We start from the raw sequence: 27715 nt of genomic DNA on the forward strand, positions 1-27715 counted from the left end.
TATATACACACTTTCTTTTTTTGACAAAACTACTTACTGGACCACAAATTACATGATAAACAATATTTAGTGAAAGTCGATTAGAGACCCTGAGTAAACATGATTGGACCAGACGTGATTGAGGTCCTTTTTGCTCAGCTTACTAATGACATGCATATTCCTACCTGTCAAACAAAACGATTCAGATAGATCCGTCAATGTCAAGAACCGACAGTATAACTGTGCAGGCACGAAAAAGTGTCAATTATTCTAAACCAAAACAGAACATCCACTTTAAATAGGTCGTCATCCCGCTTGACACATTTCTCTCTCCATGTGATATGGTTCATGTTGTTTTGCCCGGCAACTGCAGAACCGGAGGAAATAAAAAAAAGTTTTCACATTCGAGAGCCTTGTTCTTGAAGAATCTGTAAGAGAGGAGCAACTGTTAATAGATGGAGTTGGAATGGATGATGAAATTCCACATGCCTAGATAAAACAGGGGAAGGGCAAATCAAAATAAGATTTAACATTACATCTCCAAAAAAAGAGATTTAGCTTGGTTCATTTCTGTGAATAGCTTCAACACCGAATCGATTCAGATAACTCTGAAATATTAAAAGTATCTACATAGTACATATAACATGAAAATTATGCATAATGAAACTCTTATCTCTAAGTGTGTGTGCGTGCGTGCGTGCGTGCGTGCGTGCGTGCGTGCGTGCGTGCGTGCGTGCGTGCGTGCGTGTGTGTGTGTGTGTGTGGCTTTATTTCAATTAAAACAAATGTGTTTTTATTAGTGCTGGGCAACGATTAAAATGTTTAATTAATCGCACGATTTTCTGTGATTATCGTGATTAATCTCAGTATGCACAAAAATGTATAAAAAATACAAAAGTGCTGCTAAATGAACAAAAGTGCAATACCATATGGTTTGCAAACACTTTAAACAAATAAGGTGCTTTTTACAGCAGTTAAAAGTTAGTAACAGTTACAATATTTCTTGTAAATATAAACTTAAACATTAATTTAATCAAATTAAATTAAATTGGTGGTATACTAGGGGTGTAAGAAAATATCGATACATGTGAGTATCGCGATATTTTGTTTGGCGATACTGTATCGATTCTCAAAAACACTGTATCGATATTTAATTATTTACATCAGAGATTCGTGGCTTTGTGTTCAAATTAAACCACAGACTGTATACAACCCAACCGCCAGATGGCAGTGTGTTATTTCAGAATGTAACTGACACGCTGAGCCAGAGAAGCGCAAGGTGAATGTGTGTGTGTGTGTGTGTGTGTGTGTGTGTGTGTGTGTGTGTGTGTGTGTGTGTGTGTGTGTGTGTGTGTGTGTGTGTGTGTGTGCATTTAGCATTAGTAAACCTCACAAGACGATAGAATTATTCTGCTCCCGCGGTTTACAGAGCTGAAGTGAGTCATTTTGGCTTCAGCTACAAAGAGCCACTAAGGAAATCGACAAGAGTCATTTAGTTTGCAAAATAGGCCAAGTTAAAATCCAGTACTCGGGAAACATTGAATCGGAGAGCTCGATTAACATCCAGACGTCATCCGCGTTGCTGAGAAGCGTTTAGATAGAATATAGCATATTTTCCTCTCAGTAACAAAATAAACACACTCCAAAAGTGACAGCAGAACGAAATCATCTAATCATATTGATGTGGATATGGAAGCACCAGCTCTATAGTTCAGCCTACTTGAAATGGCACTTTATACAAGAGACTGCGTTAAAGAAAACAGCTCTACAGTATTAAATATAAAACAGTCATTCAGTCATGGAATGAATGAACTATGCACTTTCTGTTGCTAAATAGTTTAGAAATTAAAAACTGCTATACTGTGAACCTTTAAAACATGTACACATAAAGAATCCTGCAGTCACTTTACATTTCCCTTTACTTAGATTGCACAAAATAGTGATTAGTGATATAAATGAAACTGTATCAATTACATAAAACAGTCACATGCCATTTTTATGCATGTGGTTGTATTCTTTATTCTTTTAAGTTAATCTTTCTGAAAAATTTTTTTTTAAAAAAAAGTTCTTACAATAACGCAATATATTGTATCGTAACCCTGTATCGTGATACGTATCGTATCGCCAGATTCTTGGCAATGCACAGCCCTATGGTATACATATATTGATTCTGTAGTAATATTCTCATCAGTGTTCTGTCAGCTTTTACATAGGCCTACTTAAATCTGCATATTTGTGATATTCCCCCCAGGGCGTTATTTAATTTAATAAAGGCCATTTTTAAAAATCTTATTAAATGTATGCATCATCTTTCATGTTCAATTCTTACATTTGATTAATAAATTCAGTTATAATAGTAAAAACACTATAGGCTGTAACTAATCAAATTAAATAATTTAAAGTGCAAAAAATACAGCTGCAATAAATAATGTTATAAGATTGATGTTGTAAATAAAACATGCAATCATACTTTTAAACATAACCACCAATAGGGGCAGCAAGTGATCGTCTTCATAAGTTAGTCATTGAGTCGTTCATTTAAATTATTCATTCAAAACACTGAATCATTTAGTAACAAAACACCGCGTTGAGTGTTGCTTTCTATTGGAACTATTTTCGTCGTGAAATCATGGGTGAAATGGAACAAAAAAGGTTGTTTGGATCTAAAAATGTAAGTAACTTAATATTAATTAGGCTACTTGTTTATTGAACTAGGCTACACCATTCATGCTACACAATTCACGATTACAAAGTCGACTTGTGTTATTAACAATATCATAAATCATAAATATCAACAACTACAAAAAACTCAGTTTTACCCCAGTAGGTTTCTTCTGTGAGTTTATATTGCTGCTCAATTGTTTTGATTTCTCCACGAAGAGACAGGCAGCACGAGCCTCAACGCGACCAGAGACAGAGATACACTCCATTATCAATCGCTGTTTACATGGAATATAATAATAACAACAAAAAAAAAAATCTGATTAATTCTCGCGTTTCTGGTTATTTTATTTTATTTGTCCCAGACAAAAAAATGTCAAGCCCTTGGCTTACAGACAGCACTGTATTCTCCTGTGACCAATGTTTTGTCTGTATGTGTATTCAGAGGCAGTGAGCAACGGTTTTCAATATAATAATAGATACATTAATGCGCGATAAATAATTGTCGGCGTTAATTAATTAATGCATTACGCGATAACGTGTTAACTTGCCCAGCCCTAGTTTTTATATGAAATGAACATTTACTTCATTTCTCTTTAGAAATGCTGCCTTAGCAATAAACAAATAAGTTTAAGCCAAAAGATGAAAATAATTTTGTTTTTACACGTTTCTGTGACATCACAAAACATATCAGTATAGGGGGATAGAAAATCCCTTTTGTGCCTATGGAATGTCTCCACAATTCAAAAAAACTAACCTGTGTGTGTTTTTCTATATCAATTGGCCTTAAACATGAGGTCTTTGCTTATTTGTTCAAGTGATTGTGCGGTCTAACAGGAAGAGTACAACAATGTCTTGGTGATCTCACTCCAAAGTGTTTATTACGGTGCATGACCTCTGTTGACCTGGAGAGGGGGGACATTAACTATTGAGCAGATTTTCCATCATTATCTGGGAGAGAAAAGCAGACTAGATGGGCTGAAGATATAATTCTAGGGCTTTCAAATGGCGCTTTTGCAGTGCATGGTACAGTTCGGTTATGGCTCACTTTTTGGTGCTTTTCCACTGCATGGTGCGGTTTGGTGCGGTTCGCTTAAATAGTACCACCTTGGTTGAGGTTGTGCTGTACCGATACTAAAAAGTGACGTGTAAACACTGCAGATCACTGATTGGTCAGAGAGAACCTTCATTAACATCACTACGTTATATGCTTTTGTGACAGTGATCTAGTGGTTGAGACCCTTAACGCATTGCTAAAAGATTAGTTGTGCGCCGTCGAGCAAATAAGTGATGTTGCCACCTGTGCTTAGTTGTACGAGTGCCTACTCTTGTTTTTAGCGTATTTTGTCTTGCTGCTATCAGCCTCCTTGAAACAAACTTATTCGTCTTGTAGTTAAAAACATCCACAGGCACAATTACAACAATCATTCTATAATCCCAGCCACTTTAAAAGCGGTGCTAACTGCAGTGGAAAACCAAACCGAGCCGTGCCGAAACGAGTCGTAGCACGCAGTGGAAAAGCAAAGCGAGCTGAGTCGAGCCGTACCAAGCGTTACCATGCAGTGGACAAGCGCTATAACAGGCACGAGTAGAGCAAGACAGCATGGGTCATATTGAGCATTAGTAACAGATTCAGAGGGAGGGAGAGAGCAGGTGGCACTGCCTTCAGCATTCAGCAGAGACCTAATTATCAGCTTAAGTGATATGTAAACGATGCCTCACCAAGAAATACTGGAGGAAAAAAAAAGTATTTCCACATCCTCAATGTGCACAGCATGCAGGGAAACAAAACACTCAGGCATGAACACATTTGATCTGGTTAATCAACTCTTTGAGTGACCATCTGACGAGCAGAACTGTGGGATATTTTCTTACGATCTGTGCGTAAGTGACTATTTCCGTCTGTGCACGAGGGAAGAGTGCATGGGAGACTGTAAAAGGCTTCTGTCATCCTCACCTTGGCCTTTTCACTGGGCTCGCTGTTTGTGCCGTACGACTGATTGTGCAGCTCCTTGGAGACCACGCAGAGGAACTCTGCTTGATCTTCATTTCCGTAGTTGTATGAAGAGCCGATACTAACCAACTGGAAGGAGAGAGGAAAGGAAAACATGACGACGGTATTTCCAGTGAACTGATTTGTCTACAATTTGCTCATAAAAATTCACACTCAATGGTAAATCCACGCAACAGTTGTTGCTGGTAATAAATGTGTAAAACTGCAAAAACAAAAGAAAATAAGATTTTTTTTTTGTTCATAAAAAAGGTAGGGTAGGCAATTGGTTTTATAAACACTTTTTGTAATACTAGTTGAAACTCTCTTCACATCCTGATAGTTGGGTACCTGTTAGCATATTAACCACTAGCTGTAATAATTATATGAAATTGTATACTTGAAGTGTTATTGACATTATGCCAGAGTTGCCTTCGTCTGCCATTGTCTGTGATGTTTGTTTACTGTAATATTTACCAGGATAAAGTAGGTAACTACCTAATTAATTAACTAAATCCATAAAACAGCCATTTTTATATCATTAATTTATTCATTCATACATACACAGAGAGGTTTGAGAACGGTAAGACTTTCAAAAGTCTCTTCTGCTCTCCAAGGCTGCATTTGTTATTCAAAAAAACAACAACTGTAATAGTGAAATATTATTAAAAAGTAAAACAAAACGGTTTTCTACTTAAATACATTTTAAAATGTCATTTATTTATGTGATGTCAAAGCTGAATTTTGAGCATCATTACTCCAGTCTTCAGTGTCACATGATCCTTCAGAAATCAATCTGATATTATGATTTGATGCTCAAGAAACATTTATGATTATTATCAATGTTGAAAACAGTTGTGTAAAACATTTTTTAGGATACTTTGAAGAATAGAAAGTTCAAAAGAACAGTATTTATCTGAAATAGAAAGCTTTTGTAACGTACTCTGTAACATTGTATTTTGGGTCGGTCAGTTATTGTTGTTGTTGTTGTTGTTTTTTTGGGGGGGGGGCTTAAAGAAATGAATACATTTATTTAGCAGGGATACATTAAATTGATCACGTGACAGTATAGACATTTATAATTTTGCAAAAGCTTTATATTTCAAATAAATGCTGTTCTTTTGAATTTTCTATTCATTAAATATCTTTCTGGACCACAGGGAGACCTCATAGCTGCTACGGTCAAATTTACAGTCATGTAGGCAGCCTATAGTTTACATGGTCGGAGCTATTCAGTCTGGTTCAGCTAGTTTCACCACAGAACCTTTACTGTAGACTATGCATGATATTGAGCTATCTATCGTCAGTAGAGCGGCAACCCCCCCCCCCCCCCCCCCCAAAAAAGTAATTGAATTGCATGTATTTGTTTGGTGATATTTATGATGCTGGTTTTACTGAATGAAGTTATGTTGATTTAATTTATGCTGAATTACAGTAATGACAAAAAAAAAGTGCAAAAAGTGCCACTTGTAAAACTTTTGATGTAGTGTCTACCCCTCGGTAGAAATCACGTTTGCGTAGGAAATGCGATCAAATACGGCACTTTCACTTTCAAAGGGGCAGACCCCATAAACTAAATAATGAACCAGTAAAGGAGCATAATAGGACCCCGTGGCTTTAAACCATCTTGAGAGCCCCTGATTAAGAACCACTGCCTTAGATAATCCACTCAGCACAGGTTGTTGAACGACCCTCTCTCACACCTGCTACTGGCTAGAGATGAACACACTCGAGCATCGAACACCAACAAATTACATCCTGCTCAAACACCCCAAGCATAAAGCCTCCACTTTGTTTGTGTGTGTTACCCTTCCACCACAAGAGCTTGCATATGCAAAAATAAAAGCAAACAACGTTTAGCATGCTAGTCAAATAAATACTGCTTCCACTAGATGCACGGATGATACTGATCTCAACACTAAACCCTCTAAAATTCCACCCTCAAATGAAGCATCTCATGCATCACACAAAAAAAGAAAAACATACACTAGGGGTAGAAATTCCAAGAAATGTTTTATATAATATTGTATACATATAATGTCTTGGAATTTCTTATATTATATTAGGATTATTAGGAACACCATACTAATACTGTGTTTGACCCCCTTTCACCTTAAGAACTTCCTTAATTCTACGTGGCATTGATTCAACAAGGTGCTGAAAGCATTCTTTAGAAATGTTGGCCCATATTGATAGGATAGCATCCTGCAGTTGATGGAGATTCCAGGCAACACATCCAGGGCACCAAGCTCCCGTTCCACCACATCCCAAAGATGCTCTATTGGGTTGAGATCTGGTGACTGTGGGGGCCATTTTAGTACAGTGAACTCAGTGTCATGAGTTGAATGATGTTGAAATGATTTGAGCTTTGTGACATTTTGCATTATCCTGCTGGAAGTAGCCATCAGAGGATGGGTACATGGTGGTCATAAAGGGATGGACATGGTCAGAAACAATGCTCAGGTAGGCCGTGGCATTTAAACAATGCCCAATTGGCACTAAGGGGCCTAAAGTGTGCCAAGAAAACATCCCCCACACCATTACACCACCACCAGCCTGCGCAGTGGTAACAAGGCATGATGTATCCATGTTCTCATTCTGTTTACACCAAATTACAACTCTACCATCTGAATTTCTTAATAGATATCGAGACTCATCAGACTAGGCAACATTTTTCCAGTTTCAACTGTCCAATTTTGGTGAGCTCATGCAAATTGAGTTCTTGATTAATCGCAACTTAATTGCACATTTGTACCAGTTCTAAATGTACTTTAAATTAATATTTTTCAAGTTTTTAAAACTCTAATCAACATGGGTATGGACAAATATGCATGCTTTATGCCAATGTACGTTTATTATTAGTGAAACCATACTCGACAGAGCATGAAGACATGTATCAAAGGTCATAGATGTTTTCAAAGAATGTGTTCATGTCTCTTAAGCTCAAACTTAAAAATTCTGAATAAGCAGTGATTTCTCTCATTTTAAGGATATAAATAAAGGGAGTTTTTACACTGGCAGTTTAGTTCAGAACAGGGCACAGTTCACATGAAAAATTGGTCATGTGAAAGCTGTCATGCAGACCTGGGAGCACACCAGGGCACCAAACCCGAGACTAACTGAAGGAGGTGCTCCAAGTTCTGTGTATATTGACCCACGATCTGTTTTCTATCATACCCTGTAGATGTTTGTGATTATGTAAGATGCACGCAAATGCACCAGGGTTCAACAGAATCAAGTGGGCCAGCTTCTGTGGGGGAAACCAAGAACTATTGCACTCAGACTTGGACTGCAGCAAACGTGTAAAAACGCCCCTTTCTTTTATTTCCACCTGGAGTCTAATAAAAGTTAAAAAGAAAAAAATGGTAGCTTATGTAGGCCTTACAACATTGATTGTTTTAGAAATAGTAATGTTAATGTAAGCACTTTTCTTTTTCCATTTCTGTTTGCTGCAGCATCCTTTACATTCATGTCTGCTCTCAATTTCTCCAACTGCAGGCTATGCCATGGATCAAACAGAAAATGTGTGCTGTGTTATATATATATATATATATATATATATATATATATATATATATATATATATATATATATATATATATATAAAGGCCTGTCAAAAAATTAATGCAAATTAATTTTATTAACACAGCACACATTGTCTGTAAATATATTGCAAATATAACTTACTTTTTGCTGGAAAATAGAAATTCAATCAAAAAGTTCATAATAAAATAATAATAATACTTAACCTGTTAGTGATGTCTGGATTATTTAATGTGTTTAAAATGAAAATTACAGCCACTGTGTATAAATTATTATATTTCAACAACAAATTGGAGTAAAATATAATTTTATATTTAGAAGTTGTCTTAGATAGTTGTAAAACTGTCTTATGTGAAGTTTACATACAATGTGTCAATTGAGTGTTGATTATTATAGCTAAAAAATAAATAAAAGCAGCTGAATGTAGGCTAATTTGGTATCTGTTGTTATATTAAGGTTTACCCTATATAGTTTACACTACTTTTTTATCTTTAAGAAACTTTTAGTTATAATTTAATTAATTTAAGGAAGCAATTTTCTATTTCGTTTTCTCTCCCCTGCTGTACTGAACTGTTACCTCAAAACTAAGGTACATACCAAATTGTCCGTTTTGTATACCGGTACACCCCCATCTAACACTGATGGAAACAACAACCTAAACATTGTATCTATCTTGTATCTGGTCCTATCCACATCATTTTCAAAGGTGAATTACAGGGAATGCCTGGCATTCTGGTCACCTTACTGCTGCCCATAAAAGGCCACACTTCCGGACGAGCCAATAGCAGGTCAGGAGAGCCCACACACCTCACTCACTGTGCTGGGGAAAACCCTACTATACCGCATGCATGGTTCATTCATTGGCCAATGCCACCTCTACACCACATATTGAGAGAAAAACATCCCCATTGACTACAGGTTTGGTTTTGAATTTTCAATGCATGGATGTCAGTTCAAACAAACCTGAGGTGAGAAATAGAGAAAGAAAAAGCATACTGATGATTCAAATGTAAGGCGAAAATAGAGTGTTTAGCAAACTGGCATAAGCAAAATGAAATTGCCATCCCAAAATTTGAATCAGTAAGTAGCATCTAACCACAGGCTTTAGATCACAGATGTACAAACCATCACGCTTAAAGAAAAGCGCATTAATCAAAGTTGTTACACCCTGTTTACAACAGACACAACTGATGACCACAACAGCTTTAGTCAGTCCACGCTGAAAGTTGCATGTCATCGTACAACACTCACTAACACAGACCAATTAGCTGTTATCTATCTATTACTCGATAACAATTTCAGTAAAACACTACTATTGTGAAATTAAACTTGAATGTCTTTAACTTTTGAACAGTGAAGTATATTTAAATTTAAGCATCACAATGAAAATTCTACAGTATGCTAAAAAGTTGAAACGAGAGTAATCCCAATGCTCTATTTATTGTGCTTCTAATCACCTGTTCAAACTTCCAGCCATCTGACATGGTGGAGACCATCTGTGTCAGTTCCTCCTCCTGACACTGTAGGACTCTGTAGACGTGCTTCACAGGGAGCTGAGGGCAGAGGAAAGTCTTTGAGAATGCAAAAAAAACCTGTCATGTTATAAAAAAAGTCACGGTACACTTTTTCTTTGTGCTGGTACTCTGATTTAATTGCTAAATGATTCTGTCATTCCTGCATACCCAAAAATATCATCAGATAAGGGACAATTATTTCAATCCCACAATTTGATTTTTTTATTTTTATTATTTCAATCACGCAATTCAAAATATGTTTTCAGAACTGCAAGTTTATATCCGGCAATTTTTGAGAACTGCGAATTTCAATCCCACAATTCAAACAATTTTTGAGAACTACAAATTTTCTATCCCGCAATTCTGACCGTTTTTGAAAACTGCGAGTTTCAATTTAATCCAACAATTTTTGAGATCTTTGAGTTTTAATCCCACAATTCAAAGAATTTTTGAGAACTGCGAGATTCTATGCCGCAATTCAAAAAAATAATTCAAAACTGCAAGTTTATATCCTGTGATTCTGACTATTTTCAGAACTACAAATTTCTATTCAGCAATTCTGACCATTTTTTTTTCAAAACTGCAAGGTTCTATCCCACAATTCGGACTATTTTTTTCGAACTTTGGGTTTATATCTCTCAAATCTGACTTTTTCCCTCAAAATGCAAGTTTATATCACTTAATTCTGACTATTTATTTTAGTTTATAGGCTGTGATTATGAATATTTTTTCTCAGAATTGTGAGATAAACTCAAGACATAAAATTGAAAACACTTTTAGTTAATTAGATAAGTGAAGTAGCACAGTATTAACTTGACTTACCTGAGCCGTCTTACAATCCCGCTCCCTGATTTTGTCTTTGACGAGTTTGATCAATGAAGTGATATTGTAGAATTCAGCCTCTTCCAGCACACCTAAGAAACATTTTACAGATGAAATGTTTAATCAAAAACCACACATAATTGATGTCAAGAACATGCAGAGCTTAAAAACAAGTTACAAGTGAATTTTGCTGCCAGTGAGAAAAACAAAAATCTAACAGCATGTCCAGACATATCTTAAAGTTCTTGACCACATTCCCATCATACCTTCCTCTGCAAGGCCTCTGTTCAGCACCAGCTTCCCATGCCTCAGATAGTTGAGCACTGGACCAAAATAAGTGGGATCGCGGTCTATCAAATAAGCACCTGTGTCATCCTGTATGAGGAAAAAGCGTTGTCAGTATGCTTGATGTTATGATGCTTTTCTCCAAAGGGATTTCAGCATAATAAATAGTGGTGGATCAATATATGGCCCAGGCCACATTTTTTTTCAATATCAGCATCGGGCGATGCTTTTTCTGTAAGAAATGTTAGAAGCGGGACTTTTATTTTATGATGGGTGTCACTGAGTGCATGAGAAAAGCAGCGCCTAAACATACAATGCTCACATTCTTCTGTCTTCATTAGCTTATGGCCTCTGTTAAATAGTTATATCTAATACATTATTATATAGACCTTTTTAAAAAAGTAAATGGATTGCGGAAAAGTATAGCGGTTGCGCAACGGAAAGGCAAACAATAGGCTATAATACGTCTAATTTATTGTCAACATTCAGCTAATATGCATACCGTTAAAAACAAATATCTGAATATCTAATAAACATTTAAATTTAACAATCCTTACATATTTAATCAAATAGAGCCACAAGATCTTCTGAAGTGTGCATTTGTAGACTGCATGAATGTGTGTCTGTGTGTGACGGTCGATCCGTGCGACATGAATGCGGACAGGAGAGTTCAGCTTCATTGGAGACTCCACAAACATTCCATCCTTCATTTAGTAAATACAAATTTACTAGATTACACAATTACTGAGTGCCCTGTTAGCCTACAGTGTTTGATTATTTTCTTTTTATTCATAATTTTGTATTAATTTATTTATGAAACTAAAACTTTAATATTATTGCATAATCAAGAGGTTGCCATATAAAGTATAAGCATGTTTATTTTAAAGATTTTTGTTTATTGTCATATCGCTAATGCATTAAATCTGAATTAAAATAAATATAAAAGATGCATAATATATATTGGTCACCCTGCTCTTTAAGCTATATCAGCATCACCCAACAACAAAAACCTGTATCGGGTCAACCACTAATAATAAACATTATACAGATTATTCAGTCTGGCTATAATGACTCACCACCTTATCAGTTGTTCAAATTATAGAACATTTTAAAATAAATAATAAACAATGTTTTATCTTAAGGGTATCTGTTAAGACGAGGTGTGAGTGACATTTAACATAAATGCTGCAGATCCCCATAGGGACACGGATCCATCTCCAGCACAACATGATTACCATGGATCAATATTGAGGTCAGAAAAGTATGCTTTATTCCACAACATTTACACTTAAAAGAAAGAAATTGACAAGAGCAACTTCACAGTTAAACCATGTAAGTTCTTATTTTGTAATGAAAACTTATTCTAAAAATGGTCTCTTTATAAGAAATATTTGACTAAGCAGAGGAACATAAGATATTCTTTGTCTTTTTAGCAGCTTTCAACTGCCATTGCCCTAATAAATGATGCATGAGACCTTTAAAAGCACACAGGCAACTCTATTTCTTCTTGTATTGCATAGAAGAAACTATCTAAAGCTCTCAAAATGATTTATGAAAAAGACCAGTTATACTTATTGTATGACACATTCACTAATTGTACCATTTTGAAAACCAGACTCAAAACTTCTGTTTAGCTTTGTGATAACTGAATGAGCTCTGTCTATGTCCCAACTGATTGCTCTTGAATATGCAGCTACTCTTTTTATTTTGAGCTGTTTTAATGCATTTTATGTACGTATGCACTAAATTACCACTGTGTATGAAATGTGCTATATAAATAAACTTGCCTTGCTGACAATTTAATTGGTTGCTAATTCTATTCAGGATCAATTACTGACAATTATAATTTGTTGTGAGTTTTAAAAAAAGTTAACCATTTTGCTGATAGCTTAAAGAAAACAGTATATTACCAACCAATAACTCAAAGATAGAAAATAATACATTTACTACTAAATAAAAAGCCTAGTTGATTTCTCTAACATTAATTTATAATTTACCAAGTAAACTGATTAACAGTTTTCATTTTACTACAAACACTTGTAAAAACATTTAAAAACTGTTTGTCTACTAAACAACATTAATATAATTTAACCAGATAAACATTACTGAAATGGTTTAATTGGAATGGATAACACTAGTTTAACAAATTAATACATTTAGATAAGCACTAGAAAAAATATTTACAGCATAAACAGTGACATAGTTAACATTAAATATATTGATAATATTTGATTTAGAAATTACATTCGATATTGCATTAGATGTGTTGATGCATTAGATATTACGAACCAACGAGCAAGCTTTCCAGCAAAAATCAGCAAATAATAACCATACAATGTTAATATTATCACGAACTGTTTAGTTCATGATACATTAGTGTTGCTATTTGTAGATATTAACCAAGATAAATAAATATTGTAAGAATATTGATCGTTGTTAATTCATGTTAACCAATGCTTTTCATTAATAGTAGTCTGTAAACAGTTAACGTACCAATATTTCCATTGGTTTATTATTGCTAGAAACTAAGTTACCTACTTCTAGGTATCCAGTCAGATAAAAAGTGAAACTGTTAAACAGGCAAAAGCAAGTAATATTTTCATTCTTCTATTATTATTTAATGTTTAATGTTAGAGATCAACGCTAATGAAAGTTCAGCAATTAGCACTTGACATGTAGCATGCAAGAACTATAGGTATTTTACCTATAACTATAGTATTTTAATATTAAACGTTTGAACGAGCTGATGCTACACAAAATAAACCACAAACAGCCTCTTTAACCATATCTGACAGTTGAGAGCTAGGCCTAACTTCAATAGATGTATAAGCTAACGTTACATCAAGTCTTATCAGTTACGTTAAGCTAAGCTAACGTAGTAAACGGAGCTCCGTTGACTGTAACTTTAACAGCTAGCCGTTTAGCTAAAATTATAAAATACATCAAAAGAGCGAGATGTAAAACTACAAATCTATCATTTGCGTTCATCCAGTTGAACTGAATTTCTTAAAGCCCAGATACGTGAAGTCACGGACAATGTTGTTCACTGTCGTGCTAGTAAAGAGCTCGCGGTATAAATACCTTGTCAGAATCGAGGTCGGGGTCGGCCTGGCACAGGCGGTACAGGAAAGATTTCGGGTCTCTGCACAGCGTTTGTCTCGTCGTGAGAAAGTACGTGCCGCCGACGTTCAGACGAACCCATTTGGATAAGCCGCTCCCGGGCGGCTGCAGTCTCTCTCCGGGAGAAAGAGCGGGACACCTCCGACCATTCGAGCCGCTCGGGTCAGGGCTCTTCTCCGCCATCCCTCCTCTGCGCTCCCGCTGCCAGACTAACTGACTGACTGACTGATGGAACTGAGCGAGAGCAGGAAGTGTGCGGAGTTTGAGAGCGCCCTGAGCCCTCCCTAACCAAGCTGCGTCTCTAGACACACATAACTTCCTATCTAGACAGCACTTTTGCCCCCCAACGGTCCGTGATGCATAGTTCTACTTAGCTAGGCAGCTCAATACGTTTTGACACACATGCATTTTTACTGAAACTGTTAAGACTTTGCCTGGCTACATCCTTCTATGAAATTATAATACAAAGCAGAAGTGGACAGATAATGTCACTGTTATTTAGGAGTTTAAAACAGCTGCATAATTATAGACATAATATTGTCTGTCAAAGTGTGCATCTAACTTGGTAGTCTACTTCCGTAGGAATTATGATATAGGCTATATTTTTTGGGGTCAAATTGTTAATAATAGCTGTGTCCAAGTGGCTGCATCCTTCAAAGGCCACAAAGGTCATGGAAAATAGCGTTGTTAAATGGGTCGGTTTACAGAGGAATGTTCCTGTCGCCTAGCACGACAGGCGAAATTGACAAATTAATCTATGGTTTGACTATAATAGATTTTAGATAGTTACAATTGTATTTTTTATGAGTCATTAATTTGACTAGTCAGAATGCAAGATGCATGTCTGTGTGTGGCTTAGTTACCACCTTGCTGTGTGGCCACGTCCCTAACGAAGGAGTTATAAAAATAAAAATAAATCACCTGCCTCAGGGCAAAATCAGTGACTGACTAATGAACTGGGAGCTGACTGAGATGAACCCACAAGTCAATGGGACAAAGGCAGCGCTAAAACTTCACCTGCGGCCTGCAGGTGTCGCTGGACATTGTACTTTTAAAAAACTAGTGACTTGTACACATTTTTATGTCACATTTTGTAATATCAACCTTAATTTGATCAAGCGGCAAGAATACTCTTTGTGTGTTTTTACAGCATAAACTGCATAGGACCGACACAGGCTAGAACTAAATTGTTGAATAAAATCATTATTTTCATTTGTTTTTGCACACAAAAAGTATTCTTGTCACTTTGTAGCATTAAGGTTGAACCACTGGAGTCACATTGACTATTTTACTATTTTACCTATTTTTTCTACCTTTCTGGACCTTGAAAGTGTTAATTATATTGCTGTCTATGGAGGGGTCCGAGAGCTCTCGGATTTCATAAAAAAAAATTGTTATTTGTGTTCCGAAGGTGACTGAAGGTCTTTTACGGGAACGACAAAAGGGTGATTAATTAATGACAGAATTTAAATTTTTGATTGAACTAACCCTTTAAAACTGACATGAGAAATGCACAAAAATGTACAGAAGCGTCTCGCTGCAGCCTACGGTGAACATCCAAAGCGGCCCACATCCAAGTGTGACGTCAAACCAGTTCAGTGAAACTCAACTAAACTACACCTGAACCCACTCAAAACCTTACAGCTAAAACCTTTTCAAACAAAAACCTGCGTACGACAAATCCGGTTTCCAGGACTAAACGGGGATGAGGTTGACATTGAACAAGGTGATGTTTTTGGTTGTGGGCAGTGAGCCAAAACATAATGTCTGCTACAGTGGGCAAAAGTCTATTCCTGGGTCCCAGGAGGATAAGGCAAGCCTTTTAGCTTAATTGCATTTTTACTAGTAAGAATTAAATTTGAAACCTCTAAAATTCAATTCTTACTAGTAACAAATACAATTAGAAAGCTCTCTAATTCAATTGTTACTAGTCAAGTCATATCAAGTATCCTTCATTTATATAGCGCTTTTTACAGTGCAGATTGTTTAAAACTAGCAAGAATTCAGTTAGAGCGCTAATTTTTTTCTAATTATTTCTGTATAAAAGGTGTTTATAATGACCTTAACATACAGGACCTTTATTATACAATTCTTAAGACAAAATGCCGGATTTTACAGTTTGGAAGTCCAGGCACGTATCCTTTCTGTATGATTAAAAAAAAGGTCTCGACAAGCCCGGCCCTTCGCAGTTAGCATTTGCGGTCTATAACTCAAAGGTCTCTTTGATAAGTCTCTTCATTATGATTGTCCAGCCTCAGTGAGCCCGGCCTTCACATTAAGGGTCTTTGCCCCTTTAATACGATATGTCGATAAACTCTGGCTTGGGACCCTTATACTAGTGTCCTAGCTTGGGTAGGTGCATGTTGTTGGGCTGATCAGATGGTGCGTTCACGTCCTCCTGGGATGTTCGTATTTACGAGATAAGAAGTCGTGTTTTACGATATCATGTGCGTTCAAGTCTCTTTGGTCAGAGCAAGATGGCGGTGTACCTTCTTTTAATGAATTTCACGAAAGTACGGAAAGGTTTGTTAACTCTGCTTATTGAAAATTAAAAAACAAAGAATGCACATCAGGTGAGTATTAATCTTTTACATTTTTAATTAATCTATGAAGCCACAGTAAATGGTATTGTTACAGATTATAGGCTAATTGTTATAATGCTAGCTTACTTTGTTATAAATGAATATATAATATAAATACCCGTTATATTCAACTACAGACATTGCATCCATTGATTCCGCCATATTTCTCACAGACATGCCCCCAACTCATACAGATCGGGGCTTAAAGAAAATCACGAACTTCCCACTGGTATTTACATGTTTGTGGTTGCGTTCATGTGTGTTTAACTCGTAAATACTCTTTTTCCGACTTTGACTAAATCTTTACGACATGACTTGAACGCACCAATAGCATGGCGAGACTGAATAGGTTCCATGGCAATTTGGGCGTCTTTTATAGGCAGATGCCCCGCACATTCTAGCATAGTCAACTTGCCGTGCTTTGCACTGATTGGTTCGATTAGAGTTACGCCGCTCTGCCATTGGTTCATGCGGTTCCCACTGAGCAGCCAATAGCGTGCAAATGAACCTCAGCACTTTTATGGCTGTGCAGTAAGCACTGCGTTATTTTATAAAAGGCTTCAGTATTTTGAGAAAAGGAGTTTACCCAAAGCATCTAGCAATAGACCCAATACTCATTCCCTTATCTCAGGGAAGCAAGTTTATGTCAGTAACCGAGTATGTTTACAAGGTAGGATTGTTTAATAACATGTTTAAGTTAGGGCTTAGCAAAGGTGTATTCACACACATGTTTTGGATATCTATAAAGTAATTTTGACCGGTAATATGAATTCCATATATCTTAATTTAAATTCCTCCAAAGAAAGGTCCCAAAACATTATCGATGCACTCAACTAGTCATGATCACATTGTTCCAAAACTGAAATGTTGACTAGTCAAAACTAAATTATGACTATTAGTCAAGGCCATAAAATGCTAAAACGGCTTGCCATACTAGCAACTGTGGCCGCTGCTGTCGATGATTGGCAGTAACATTTGTACTGGACTTTTGAAAAGTTATATTTAACTGTCCGAAAACAAAACATTTCACAAACTATCTAAATATGATAACATGGTTCATTTCTATATATAATAGAGAAGATATGTCAGCCTTTAAAGCAGTTAAAATGTTTTTATTTTCACATTTGTATAATTTGATATTTGAGCAAGCTGAAACCCAACACTTGCATTTAAGTGTAATTTGCTAATTTCTCTTTCAAAAAAGTCCTGTTGTCACTGGCACACAATAAACTCTGGTGTAGCCAAGGCCGCGAAGGATCTATCTGTTGTATCCTTGAGTGGTGCAGGTATGATGTCACTGGAAATGAAGGAAGCATTTAGAGGCCACATTTGAAGGAAACTTTGAATTGGGACAGCCTTCGTCGGGCCGTTGTGACGCAGTCAGCCTTCGAAGGATGCAGCCTCTGAACTGGAATGCAGCTGATGTTTTAATAATTTTAGAAGACAGTTAAGTATGAAAGCTAATTTCTGTCACATGAAAAAAAATTATTCTTTGGTAAATCATAATTATGACATAAGTTGAATTTGTAAGATAAAAAGTCAGCAAAGTAATAATTATCCGATAAAAAATGAAATTATTACTTGCTAAATCAAACATGACAAGTCAAAACTGAGATAAAATAAATAATGATCACAAAAAAGTCAATAAAAATGTAGTCAATTAAAAAAATATTTTGAAATTGTGAGATAAAAAGTCATGAAAAAACAAAACAAAAATTATGAAATACAGTCTTAATAAAACACTAACATTTTGATAAACCAAGTAAACTTTTGGATATATCACAACGAAAGTCAGAACTGTTGCCATAATTGATTGTTGCCTTTTTGACTTATATTTAAGGCATTTCATATCAGTAACCTTATGTCATAATTATAAATGACAAAAGCATGTTTTTTTATTTTTTATTATGTGATGGAAATGTTCATCCACAGTGATATTAATATGGTCTAATCAGGAATTAGTTAAATAGATTTCCAGAGTCTAGTTTGATAAACACAGGTAAAACAGATAATATTTCAATAGTTTAATCACATAAACAGATAAAACAGTTCATATTTGAATGGTTCAGTCAGACAAACAAAAAATAAAGTTTATATCTCAATGGCTTAGTTAAGTAGTGATTCAGTTCATATTTCTATGGTTTAATCAGATTATCATTGATCTGCCTCAGTGCTACGCGATTGTGTTCTCAAGTGCAACGAGTATAATATGACGAGACATGTTAACGATTGATAATACAGAAGACAGTACAGTGAATAGCAGACATTTATCATCACTTGATGGTCCTGCTATTGCTAAGTGAGATGTGGCTCTCATGGATGATGTTTTTCTGTGTAGGAAAAGCCTGTGGGCATTCTCTCACTGCATATGTTTACCTAGGACCTGGAAAGCCGAATAACGAGTTCATTTAGTGTGACCTCATTTCAGCGCTGCAAGATGTTGAGAAATGTAAACACCCAGCATGCATGAGTGACCCAACTGTAAAAGACAGGGAAAGTCTACTGGGAGCTGTTGTCTTAGTACTGCTGCCTTACACATGCTACCGACAGTCTGTCAAACAGAAGCAGAAAGATGTTACTCTTCATATATATATATATATATATATATATATATATATATATATATATATATATATATATATATATATATATATATATATATATATATATATATTTATATATATATATATATATATATATATATATATATATATATATATATATATAGTTTTATTATCCTCCTCGATGTTCTTCAGTATCATTAAAGGTTTATGGAAGCTTGTTTCTGTCACGAAATAATAAGAATTGTGAAAGTGAAGTAAGAAAAACGAGATACAAATTACGAGTTAAAGGTAGGATAGGTAGGAATTGGTTGAAAAAACTTTTTTCCTAAATTTGTTTAAACTTTCTTTATATATCAATTCATAATTAAAATGTAAGTACTCTGAAAAAGAAAGTATAAAAAATGAGTGTCTGTAGACCTCTCACGACTGTTTTAAAGACAGCTCATTATTTCCATTCACTCCACTTTCTCCCTTCTGGGCTCTTTCCAAAGCCACGCCCCCAAAATACATGAACGCGCTACACCCGCCGCTCAGCTGGAAGACGCATTATTTACCTCAGACGAGCAGAGTGCATGTAGTGACATCATGTCAGAATCACATGTAATAAAAAAATAATAAAAAAAATCGAACTTTATCAGTATGAATATAAACAAATAAGATGTCTTTTAGTACTCACTATCAAGCTAGAATAGCGAAAGCGGTGGTCGCCATGGTAGCGAGAGAGTGACAGTCGCTCAAGCCAATCATTTGTTTTGTCCCGAACGAAAATAAAAGCGGTGTTTATTGCAGATTAAAAAGTCTAGAGTCACTCGATTTTTATACTCTCCTTTTCAGATTACTTACATTTTAATTATGTATTGACATATAAAGATCTTTATATTGACATATAAAGAAAGTTTAAACAAATTTAGACAAGTGTTTTAGATCAGTCCTACCTATCCCACCTTTAAGTCAGAATAGCGAGATATAAACTAGCATTTGCAAATTATAATGTCAGAATTTTGAGATATAAACATGCAATTATGAGTTAAGCCAGAATAACCAGATATAAACTTGCATTTGCGAGTTATCGTTTTTTTTTTCTTCCCACAACTGAGATATAAACTCACAATTACAAGTCTGAAAAATTGCAAGACACAAACGTGCATTTGCGAATTTTAAAGTCACAATTGTGAGTTTATGTCTATCAATTCTGAGTGAAACATTTTGAGATTTAACTTGAGTTAAAGGGATAGTTCACCCCAAAATGAAAATTATCCCATGATTTACTCACCCACATTCTTCTTGTCAATCGAAATTGATGCGTTTGTGTAAGAAAAATATCCATATTTAAAACATTTTTAATATAACTCCGTTTGTATTCGTCTGAAAGAAGGATGTCTTGAGGATGAGTAAATCATGGGATCATTTTCATTTTTGAGTAAATTGACCATTTAATATCCCAATTCTGACTTTATAACCTTATAAAAAAAGCCAACATTTTGTGAGATAAAGCAATTCACTTTCTTATTTTCTTTTCCCCTTGCAGAATCAAGCTTCCATAAACGTATGCAAACCAAAGGGCATGAACATTAAATCTGATACAATTTAAGTGACCTGATTTAGGACACATAAAAATCTTGCTAAAGTTTTACAGCGATCATTCACATTCAAAGGCAATATAATTCAATATTTACAACACATGGCCCCTGAATATTAGAATTTAAATAATACAAGGTTCTACATGCTTAGCCACTGCCAGCAAATAATCTTTTATAAGAATAAAATTATACAAGGTGCAAATCCAGTAACACTTTAGTGTTACTTTCTGAATAATACATCATCTGTACATCACAGTTATATTCGGTGACAAACCAGTCGAATTATAAATACACAGTAGAACAATTCCTCAAAAAAATGCAAGGAGGAAACGCAACAGAAGAGGGAAAACACACTTCTGTGCTTGATTCTCACTTGGTTACAGCATTTTCGTTTGCCTGTGCTGGATCAACATCCTTTTCAATGTACAATAAAGCGTTCCAAAAAAACCTACATCTCCGAACACAGCCCTTATTTACAGTTGCCATTCTATTCACAGCTCAATTCCCGTAGGCATTACACCATATCTACATTGCAAGAGACTGACATGGTACGACACAATGTGACTGTCGACAGCCATCCACTTTAGTTGCAATACACTGTGCCGCTTGCTTACAGTGTATACTGTGTAACGTACCGTATCAAGTTCTTGTTTTTAATCTAAACCAATGCTTATAAATAAAATAATATAAAAACAAATATAAACAGCAGATTTAAGGAACCAAGTGCGAGTTTCACACGTGAACCCACAAATAACCATAGCCAGTTCATATACTAAATATAACAGCTCAACAGTGATTCTTCTTCTGATGATAATAATTTCATGAAATGAGATACACATGTGAACAAGATGACAGAGAATAAATATAAATATATTAACGATTCGTGTCTCAATTTAATATTTACTTGACCTGTAGGATCATTTCAGTGTCCTATCATAAAGCGCTCTTATTATTTCAAAAGGCAAAATAATTATATTGAGTGTTTTTTCAAGCTCTTGTCGATATTTTCCTATGTATATACACGTGCACAAGTTGCGGATTTGCTGTTTTACTGATCTTAGATATTATGTTACCTCTGTTGAACATAAGAAAAACACTGCAATCAAAACATATTTTTCCTCCAAGAAGGAATATTGATGCACTAGTCCCATTAATTACCAAAACGTCCTGTTTGGTAGTTGAATAGTGGGGGGCTCAGATCTCTCAGACTTGCCTTGAGTCCAGTGGTCCTCTGATGCCCCATCATGCCAGTAGTCTGATGTTAGTGATAAACTGTTCCCCAGACTTCTTGAATCTTCTTACACCATTTGTCTGCATTTCCACTGGGATCCATTAAATAATATGTCCTGTTTGGCTGCATATGAGGAAAACAATGCAAAGATTTAGCCACATTTCACAAAGTCCCAAGAAATTCCAGGATATTACCATGTTTTCACCATGTGTACTTTGGCTTATAAATTATACTTAGTAATCATTCATTATGATGCGTTTATAAAAGTACCATAATACTACATCCATAGCTACTAGAGAAGCACTGCCTAGGCAAATGTCTATACAAAATATCCCACATTGTAATGTAGACCTAATGCTCAAACTAACTAATTGGTTTAAGTAGAGCCAACTCAAATCAAACAAATTAGTTCAAACAAATAAACTTTTCTGAGTATTTAGAACTTTCTTTTTTTCCTGAGTTCTCAACACTGACATTTTAAGTAACCTGAATTATTTCATTGTTTTAGATAAGCTTAAACTTAAATTTATCTGAAACTGGGCTGGGATTTCTGTTTCCCAGCAAGCTTTGCCAGGACACTCAAAAGGGACAGTACATGCCAGTGTTATATTATGTTTTTTTGTGTGCAAGATTAATGTTAATTGGGAGATTTAGTAGTGTTTAATGTTGAGTGATGCAAGTTTAAAAGAGTTTCATTATGTTGTTGTTTTTTGTAGGGTTACCATCACGGTGACGAGTCGAGCATGAGTTTAGTTTGAGAACAGATATATAGCTGCTTTTCCACCGTTAGGTTGAACAGTTGAACAAAAAAATGAACAAAAAACAGTTGAACAAAAAAATGACATAACATGATATTTTTAAGTTAAATGTTTGAATTAGCTTACTCAAATATTTCAAGTTCAGAGCAATTAAAATGATAACGGTAACATTTTACAATAAGGTTCATTAGTTAACTACATTAGTTAACTAATAATGAACTGCACTTACAAAGCATTTATTTATATTTGTTAATTTCAACATTTACTAATGCATAATTAAAATTTTGTTTACATTAGTTAATGCACTGTGAACTAACACAGACAAATCTTGAACAGCTGGATTTTTATTAACTAATGTTAACAAAGATGAAAAACAGCAACAAATGTACTGATCATGGTTAGCTCATGCTAACTAATAAAACCTTAAGGTAAAGTGTTACCATGATAATAAAATCAAATCTACACGTTCTGCTTACTTAAACTTAAAATTTATTAACTAACTCCTCACTTTTTTTTTTGCCAATTTATTCGGGTTTACAACGTATACAAAACTATAGAAATAGCAATATATTTAACCACTTATAACAATAATTTTTACCGTATGGACAAAAAACGTCTTGAAATTCTTGGCTTCGGGACGCAGCTCTGGAGACCATGGAATTTCCCCCTTCAGTACTTTATTCACAGGATCCACATAATAAAGATGTGGTCCCTCAGTCAGTAAAAGCTGACGGCGTCGAGCAAACAGTCCCTGTTCAAAATGACAAACAAGAAGGGTCAAAAACACTTACCAGAGGAAGCCAGTAGAGGGCGCTATTTGTTTTCTCACTCAACACTTAGAAAATGAAAAACATGCACCTGTTTCATACCATATAATATAAGAAACATGGAGGAAAATAATACCTTTCTTTTATCAACTGGTCCCATTTTATATATCAAGTTATTTTCAACAAACGGGTGCCTTTGAAAGACAGAAAAAACACTTGTTAATGAATAACAAGCTGGCATTGCTACCCTTGTTGTTGACCGATTGAAAACAGAACTATTATGATCAAGAGTTCCTTTTACAACATGCTATAAAAAAACTAAAAAAACAAGAGGAAATGCATGCAATAAAAACTAATCATTATTAGTGCATACAACAACACAATCTCTATTACTATGTACGTATAATAACAAAATGAATGTGTGTTTAACTGTGCTATCATTGCAGGATGACAATTTAATATTTAACCAGAATGAACGTTTATAAGCAGGAAAACAAATTTCTGAATAAAGGTCATAACATACCAAGGGTTGCCTCTTGTTTGCTTCTGCAGCAGAAGTCGTTTCTCCTCACTGGAGAACTGCAGGTCCAGCTCAAAGGAGTTGCTGTCCAGGTCATGGATGTACTGCTCAATATTGCTGCAGGGTCTCAGTGGGACGATCTGTGATGAGCTGGATGGTACCACCTGCAGGCTGTTGAACTGACTGAGGAGATCTTCATACTGTGGGATCCAAAGCAAACAGCAAATCAGTACAGTGCCAAGACCCAGCGAGCCTGCACTTAAGAGCTCACAATTTGTAACATTACCTGACCATACAAACTTAAATATTTAACTTAATTTAACCGGAAGTTGTGACCCAAGATACTAGTAACGTGCCCTAACAAAGTAAATTCTGGTCAATTCTGATGTCTTAAGTTAAAACATTTTATATTAGGCAAGTTTCAAAAACAAAACAAAAGATCTAAACAAAAGTCAGCACACCAATAACAACAACAACAACAACAACAACAAAAATCAGACCAAACCAATCAAAGACCAAACAAAAAAAAAGCAACAAAGCAAAAGGTCCAAACAAAAATCAAACAACAAAACAAAATCTGAAACAAAAAAATCTGCAAAACAAAATAAAACTAAAAGACAAAACAAAACAAAAGGTCAAAACAAAAACAACAAAACAAAATTCCCAAACAAAAAAAATAAAACAAAATGTCCAAAACAACAACCACACAATAAAAAAACAACAAAGCAAAAACCAACAAAACTGGCAAACAAAAATTAAATAAAACAAAAATACTTTTTTTGTGTGGATAATGTGAATGATAAGCTTAACTAACATTGCCATAGTAGTCTTGATCATCTTCAGCCATGGCTGGTAGGTAAGGGGTCAGCTTGGGTGGGGTCTGAACCGGCAAGTTCTCCCATGAGATTGTTTCAAAGAACATGTGGCCTTTCAGTGGATTGAACCCACCCATTTCCTCACATCCTAGCCGCTTTCTCGGGTCCAAAGACTGAAACCAGCAGATAAACAATGAATTTGTCACAACATAGTCATACAACTAAAAGTGATTATATGTAATGGAAACAAACTATTATTACCAAAAGTCGCTGCACCAGATCTTTAGCTTTGGGGAAGAACTTCTCTGGGAATTCATATTCCAGTTTTATTATCTTTTGGAAAATCAAGTACTCGTTCCTATTAAAAGACAAAGTAAATGACTAACTCAACCAGATCAATATCAACTGAATATCAACTGTTTGTAGTCTCACAACTGAGGAGCTCTTAATCAGTTGAGAGAAGGGAAGGGTTAATTTTAAAGTCACATGGCTCAATGTTTTGTTTTCAACGGCTGTCCGAGCCATTTTATTGGCTGTAATGTAACCAAAACGGCAAGCGGGTCATGTGATCCAGTGGTTGGGGTTTCCTCAGAAGCCTCTGTACTGTCTACACAAACAAGTTATAAACACCAAAGCAACACTTCCTGTTATTTCACACCATGTTTTTAAAACTGCGATTACAACAGTGATCAACCACCAGCACTTCAGCTGAAGTACAAATCACCATCACCATATTATTAAAGATGTTTAATTACTAAATCTAAAACTGATCAGTAACTCACCCAGCTCTAAACGGAGGTAATCCGGCCACCAGCTGATAAATTATGCAACCCAGTGCCCAGAGGTCCGAGCTAAAAGAGAAGTATCACAGAAAATAAAAACAAATTAGATGCAATTTATTGATATCTTAATCTGGTAATATTGCACTGATATTACACACTAAATGCCAAAACCTTTTGCAGGCTGATTTTTCAGTCAGCAGCTCTGGAGAAACATACTGTGCAGTGCCAACAAAAGAATTGGCTCTTGCTGTAAAGACAAAAATCTTGACATTATCCAACACAGAAAGCAGATTCAAGTGCGACTTACAGCATCGCATACCTTCAGGGTCCGTAACCCTGCCGACAACTCATTTAAGTGCATGGAGAAAAATGATAGACTGTCCCATATTTATGCTCCTTGAGAACTGTTGTGAGTGTATCTATAGATAACAAACACTTCACGCCTGACTTACAAGGGGGTTGTAGGAAGTTAACGACAGTCTTTATGAAAAAACAAAGCAATTTCACTGAAAATTCAGCCTTTACTTTGAGCGCTGTCCGAAGACAACTGTTTTGCCGTCCCGAAATCCGTTATATGAATGTGCATGTCTTCGCTCAGTAAGATGTTCTCTGGCTTAAGGTCCCTAAATAAAAACAAAAACATACATATTCAAAAAACGCATTACGAATGATTTGGATCAAAGTCATATTGTTAGTCAAATTACCTGTGTATAATTCCCAGTGCGTGCAAATACTCGAGTGCACAAACTATCTCAGCAGTGTAGAATCTTGTGCAAGTCTCATCAAATGAGCCTATTTTGCGAATGTATCTAAGCAGTTCTCCATTCTTCGCATAACTGAGGGCGAAATCTGATGGATTAGAAGTTAAGAGCATTTTAACAAAGAAATAATGACATTTAACAAACACAGCCTTGATTTCACAGTTTCACAGCTCAACGCAACAGCTTTACTTTGAAAAGGATACAAAGTTTATGTGAATCTTGAAACGTGAAGTAGAGCTTTACAAAAAAGGGATGATCTATGCTTGACAATATATCCTTCTCTCTGAACACATAGTGTGCTTTATTCTCTTTCCTGATGTGATTCTTCTCTAGAATCTTCACTGAAAAACAAATGTCAAATTACATGAATTTCATTTATTTCATATACTGCGTTACTACTATAATGTATATACATATAATACGTTTCCCATTACTTGCATATTCCTTTCCTGTGGCGAGTTCTTTTGCAAGCACAACCTGCAATTCAAATGTGTTGAGCTATTACAACAAATCAATGGAGCCATCGTAAAACGACCAAAAACTAAATTGGCTATTTGGACCACAAACGTAATTATTGAATTGCTTTTTATTGCAAAATCTTCAGGCATAAGGGATACAACCACAAAAAAAGCTAAACAAAAAAAAAATGTACCCACCGTTGAAAAGGAACCCTCTCCTAAAATTTTGCCAAAGCTGAAATCCTCCTTCTTGCGTGATTGTGGAGGCTTGAGGGTAGATGTCTTTGGCTGGGCGCTTGCCTCACCCCCGCGGACCTCCATACTGAGACAGTGAGGAAGGTTGGAGTTCAGCTGAGTCCTTACCATTGATGAAGAAGCACAGGAACGCAACACCACGCTAGGCTGGATGGGAGCAGCATCGTACTGAACGAGCAAAAACACACACACAGAGCAAACATGACACTGACTCAGACATGCGGGTGCATGTGCAATGAGGAACAAAACCACCTTGGAGGCAGTAAACCAGCAGCTGATAAAGTACAGTAGAGCTTCCGCAGAGGGGAGGGCTGTGTTTGTTTTCACCCAGGATTACGAGTACTCAAATTCATTCACTCAGACCTGCCTTTGTTTACGCTGCAGAGAATGCAAAATATTTACCCTGCTGAAGCTACAAAAACACTGTTTAACCGCACTTTCTGTGCTAACCACATGTATAGTAGCTAAATTAAACGTTTGAGGTGATTGATGGTTTAAAGGTGGACTGTTTTTTAACTGGTTAAATAGCACTTTTGAAAATTACGTTTAAAATCATCATGTTCATTCAATGAGATGAAGACTTCAGTCAAATTAGTAGCCCAATAAAACCAGTTTTATTTTACATGTGGATCGCCTCATGGGGGCAGACATGTTGAGATCACATGACTAGCTGAATAATGCCTGCTATTGGACACTAATCTGAATAAATCTGAATGAACTTTATTGGC

At 35.7% G+C, this 27715-nt stretch overlaps 2 protein-coding genes across 2 annotated transcripts; both read right to left on the bottom strand.

Annotated features, from left to right (window-relative positions):
* Positions 1-14234, bottom strand: kctd5a (potassium channel tetramerization domain containing 5a). Its single transcript, XM_067420578.1, has 6 exons — positions 13876-14234; positions 10776-10884; positions 10510-10601; positions 9631-9726; positions 4598-4723; positions 1-407 (listed from the first exon to the last, which is right to left on the bottom strand). Exons 1-6 carry the CDS (start codon positions 14095-14097, stop codon positions 378-380), a joined length of 675 nt encoding a protein of 224 aa, XP_067276679.1. The 5' UTR covers positions 14098-14234; the 3' UTR covers positions 1-377.
* A 4982-nt stretch (positions 14235-19216) lies between these two features.
* Positions 19217-27222, bottom strand: pdpk1a (3-phosphoinositide dependent protein kinase 1a). Its single transcript, XM_067420580.1, is given in 14 exon segments — positions 19217-21994; positions 23228-23380; positions 23533-23590; positions 23920-24116; positions 24731-24904; positions 24993-25089; positions 25514-25582; positions 25685-25760; positions 26039-26136; positions 26218-26362; positions 26478-26615; positions 26709-26751; positions 26931-27168; positions 27170-27222. Coding segments are annotated over 14 exon segments (1617 nt in total). The 5' UTR covers positions 27208-27222; the 3' UTR covers positions 19217-21901.
* Positions 27223-27715: the final 493 nt, after the last annotated feature.

The sequence above is a fragment of the Pseudorasbora parva genome, chromosome 2 (genome assembly GCF_024679245.1).
Source record: "Pseudorasbora parva isolate DD20220531a chromosome 2, ASM2467924v1, whole genome shotgun sequence".
NCBI lineage: Eukaryota > Metazoa > Chordata > Actinopteri > Cypriniformes > Gobionidae > Pseudorasbora > Pseudorasbora parva.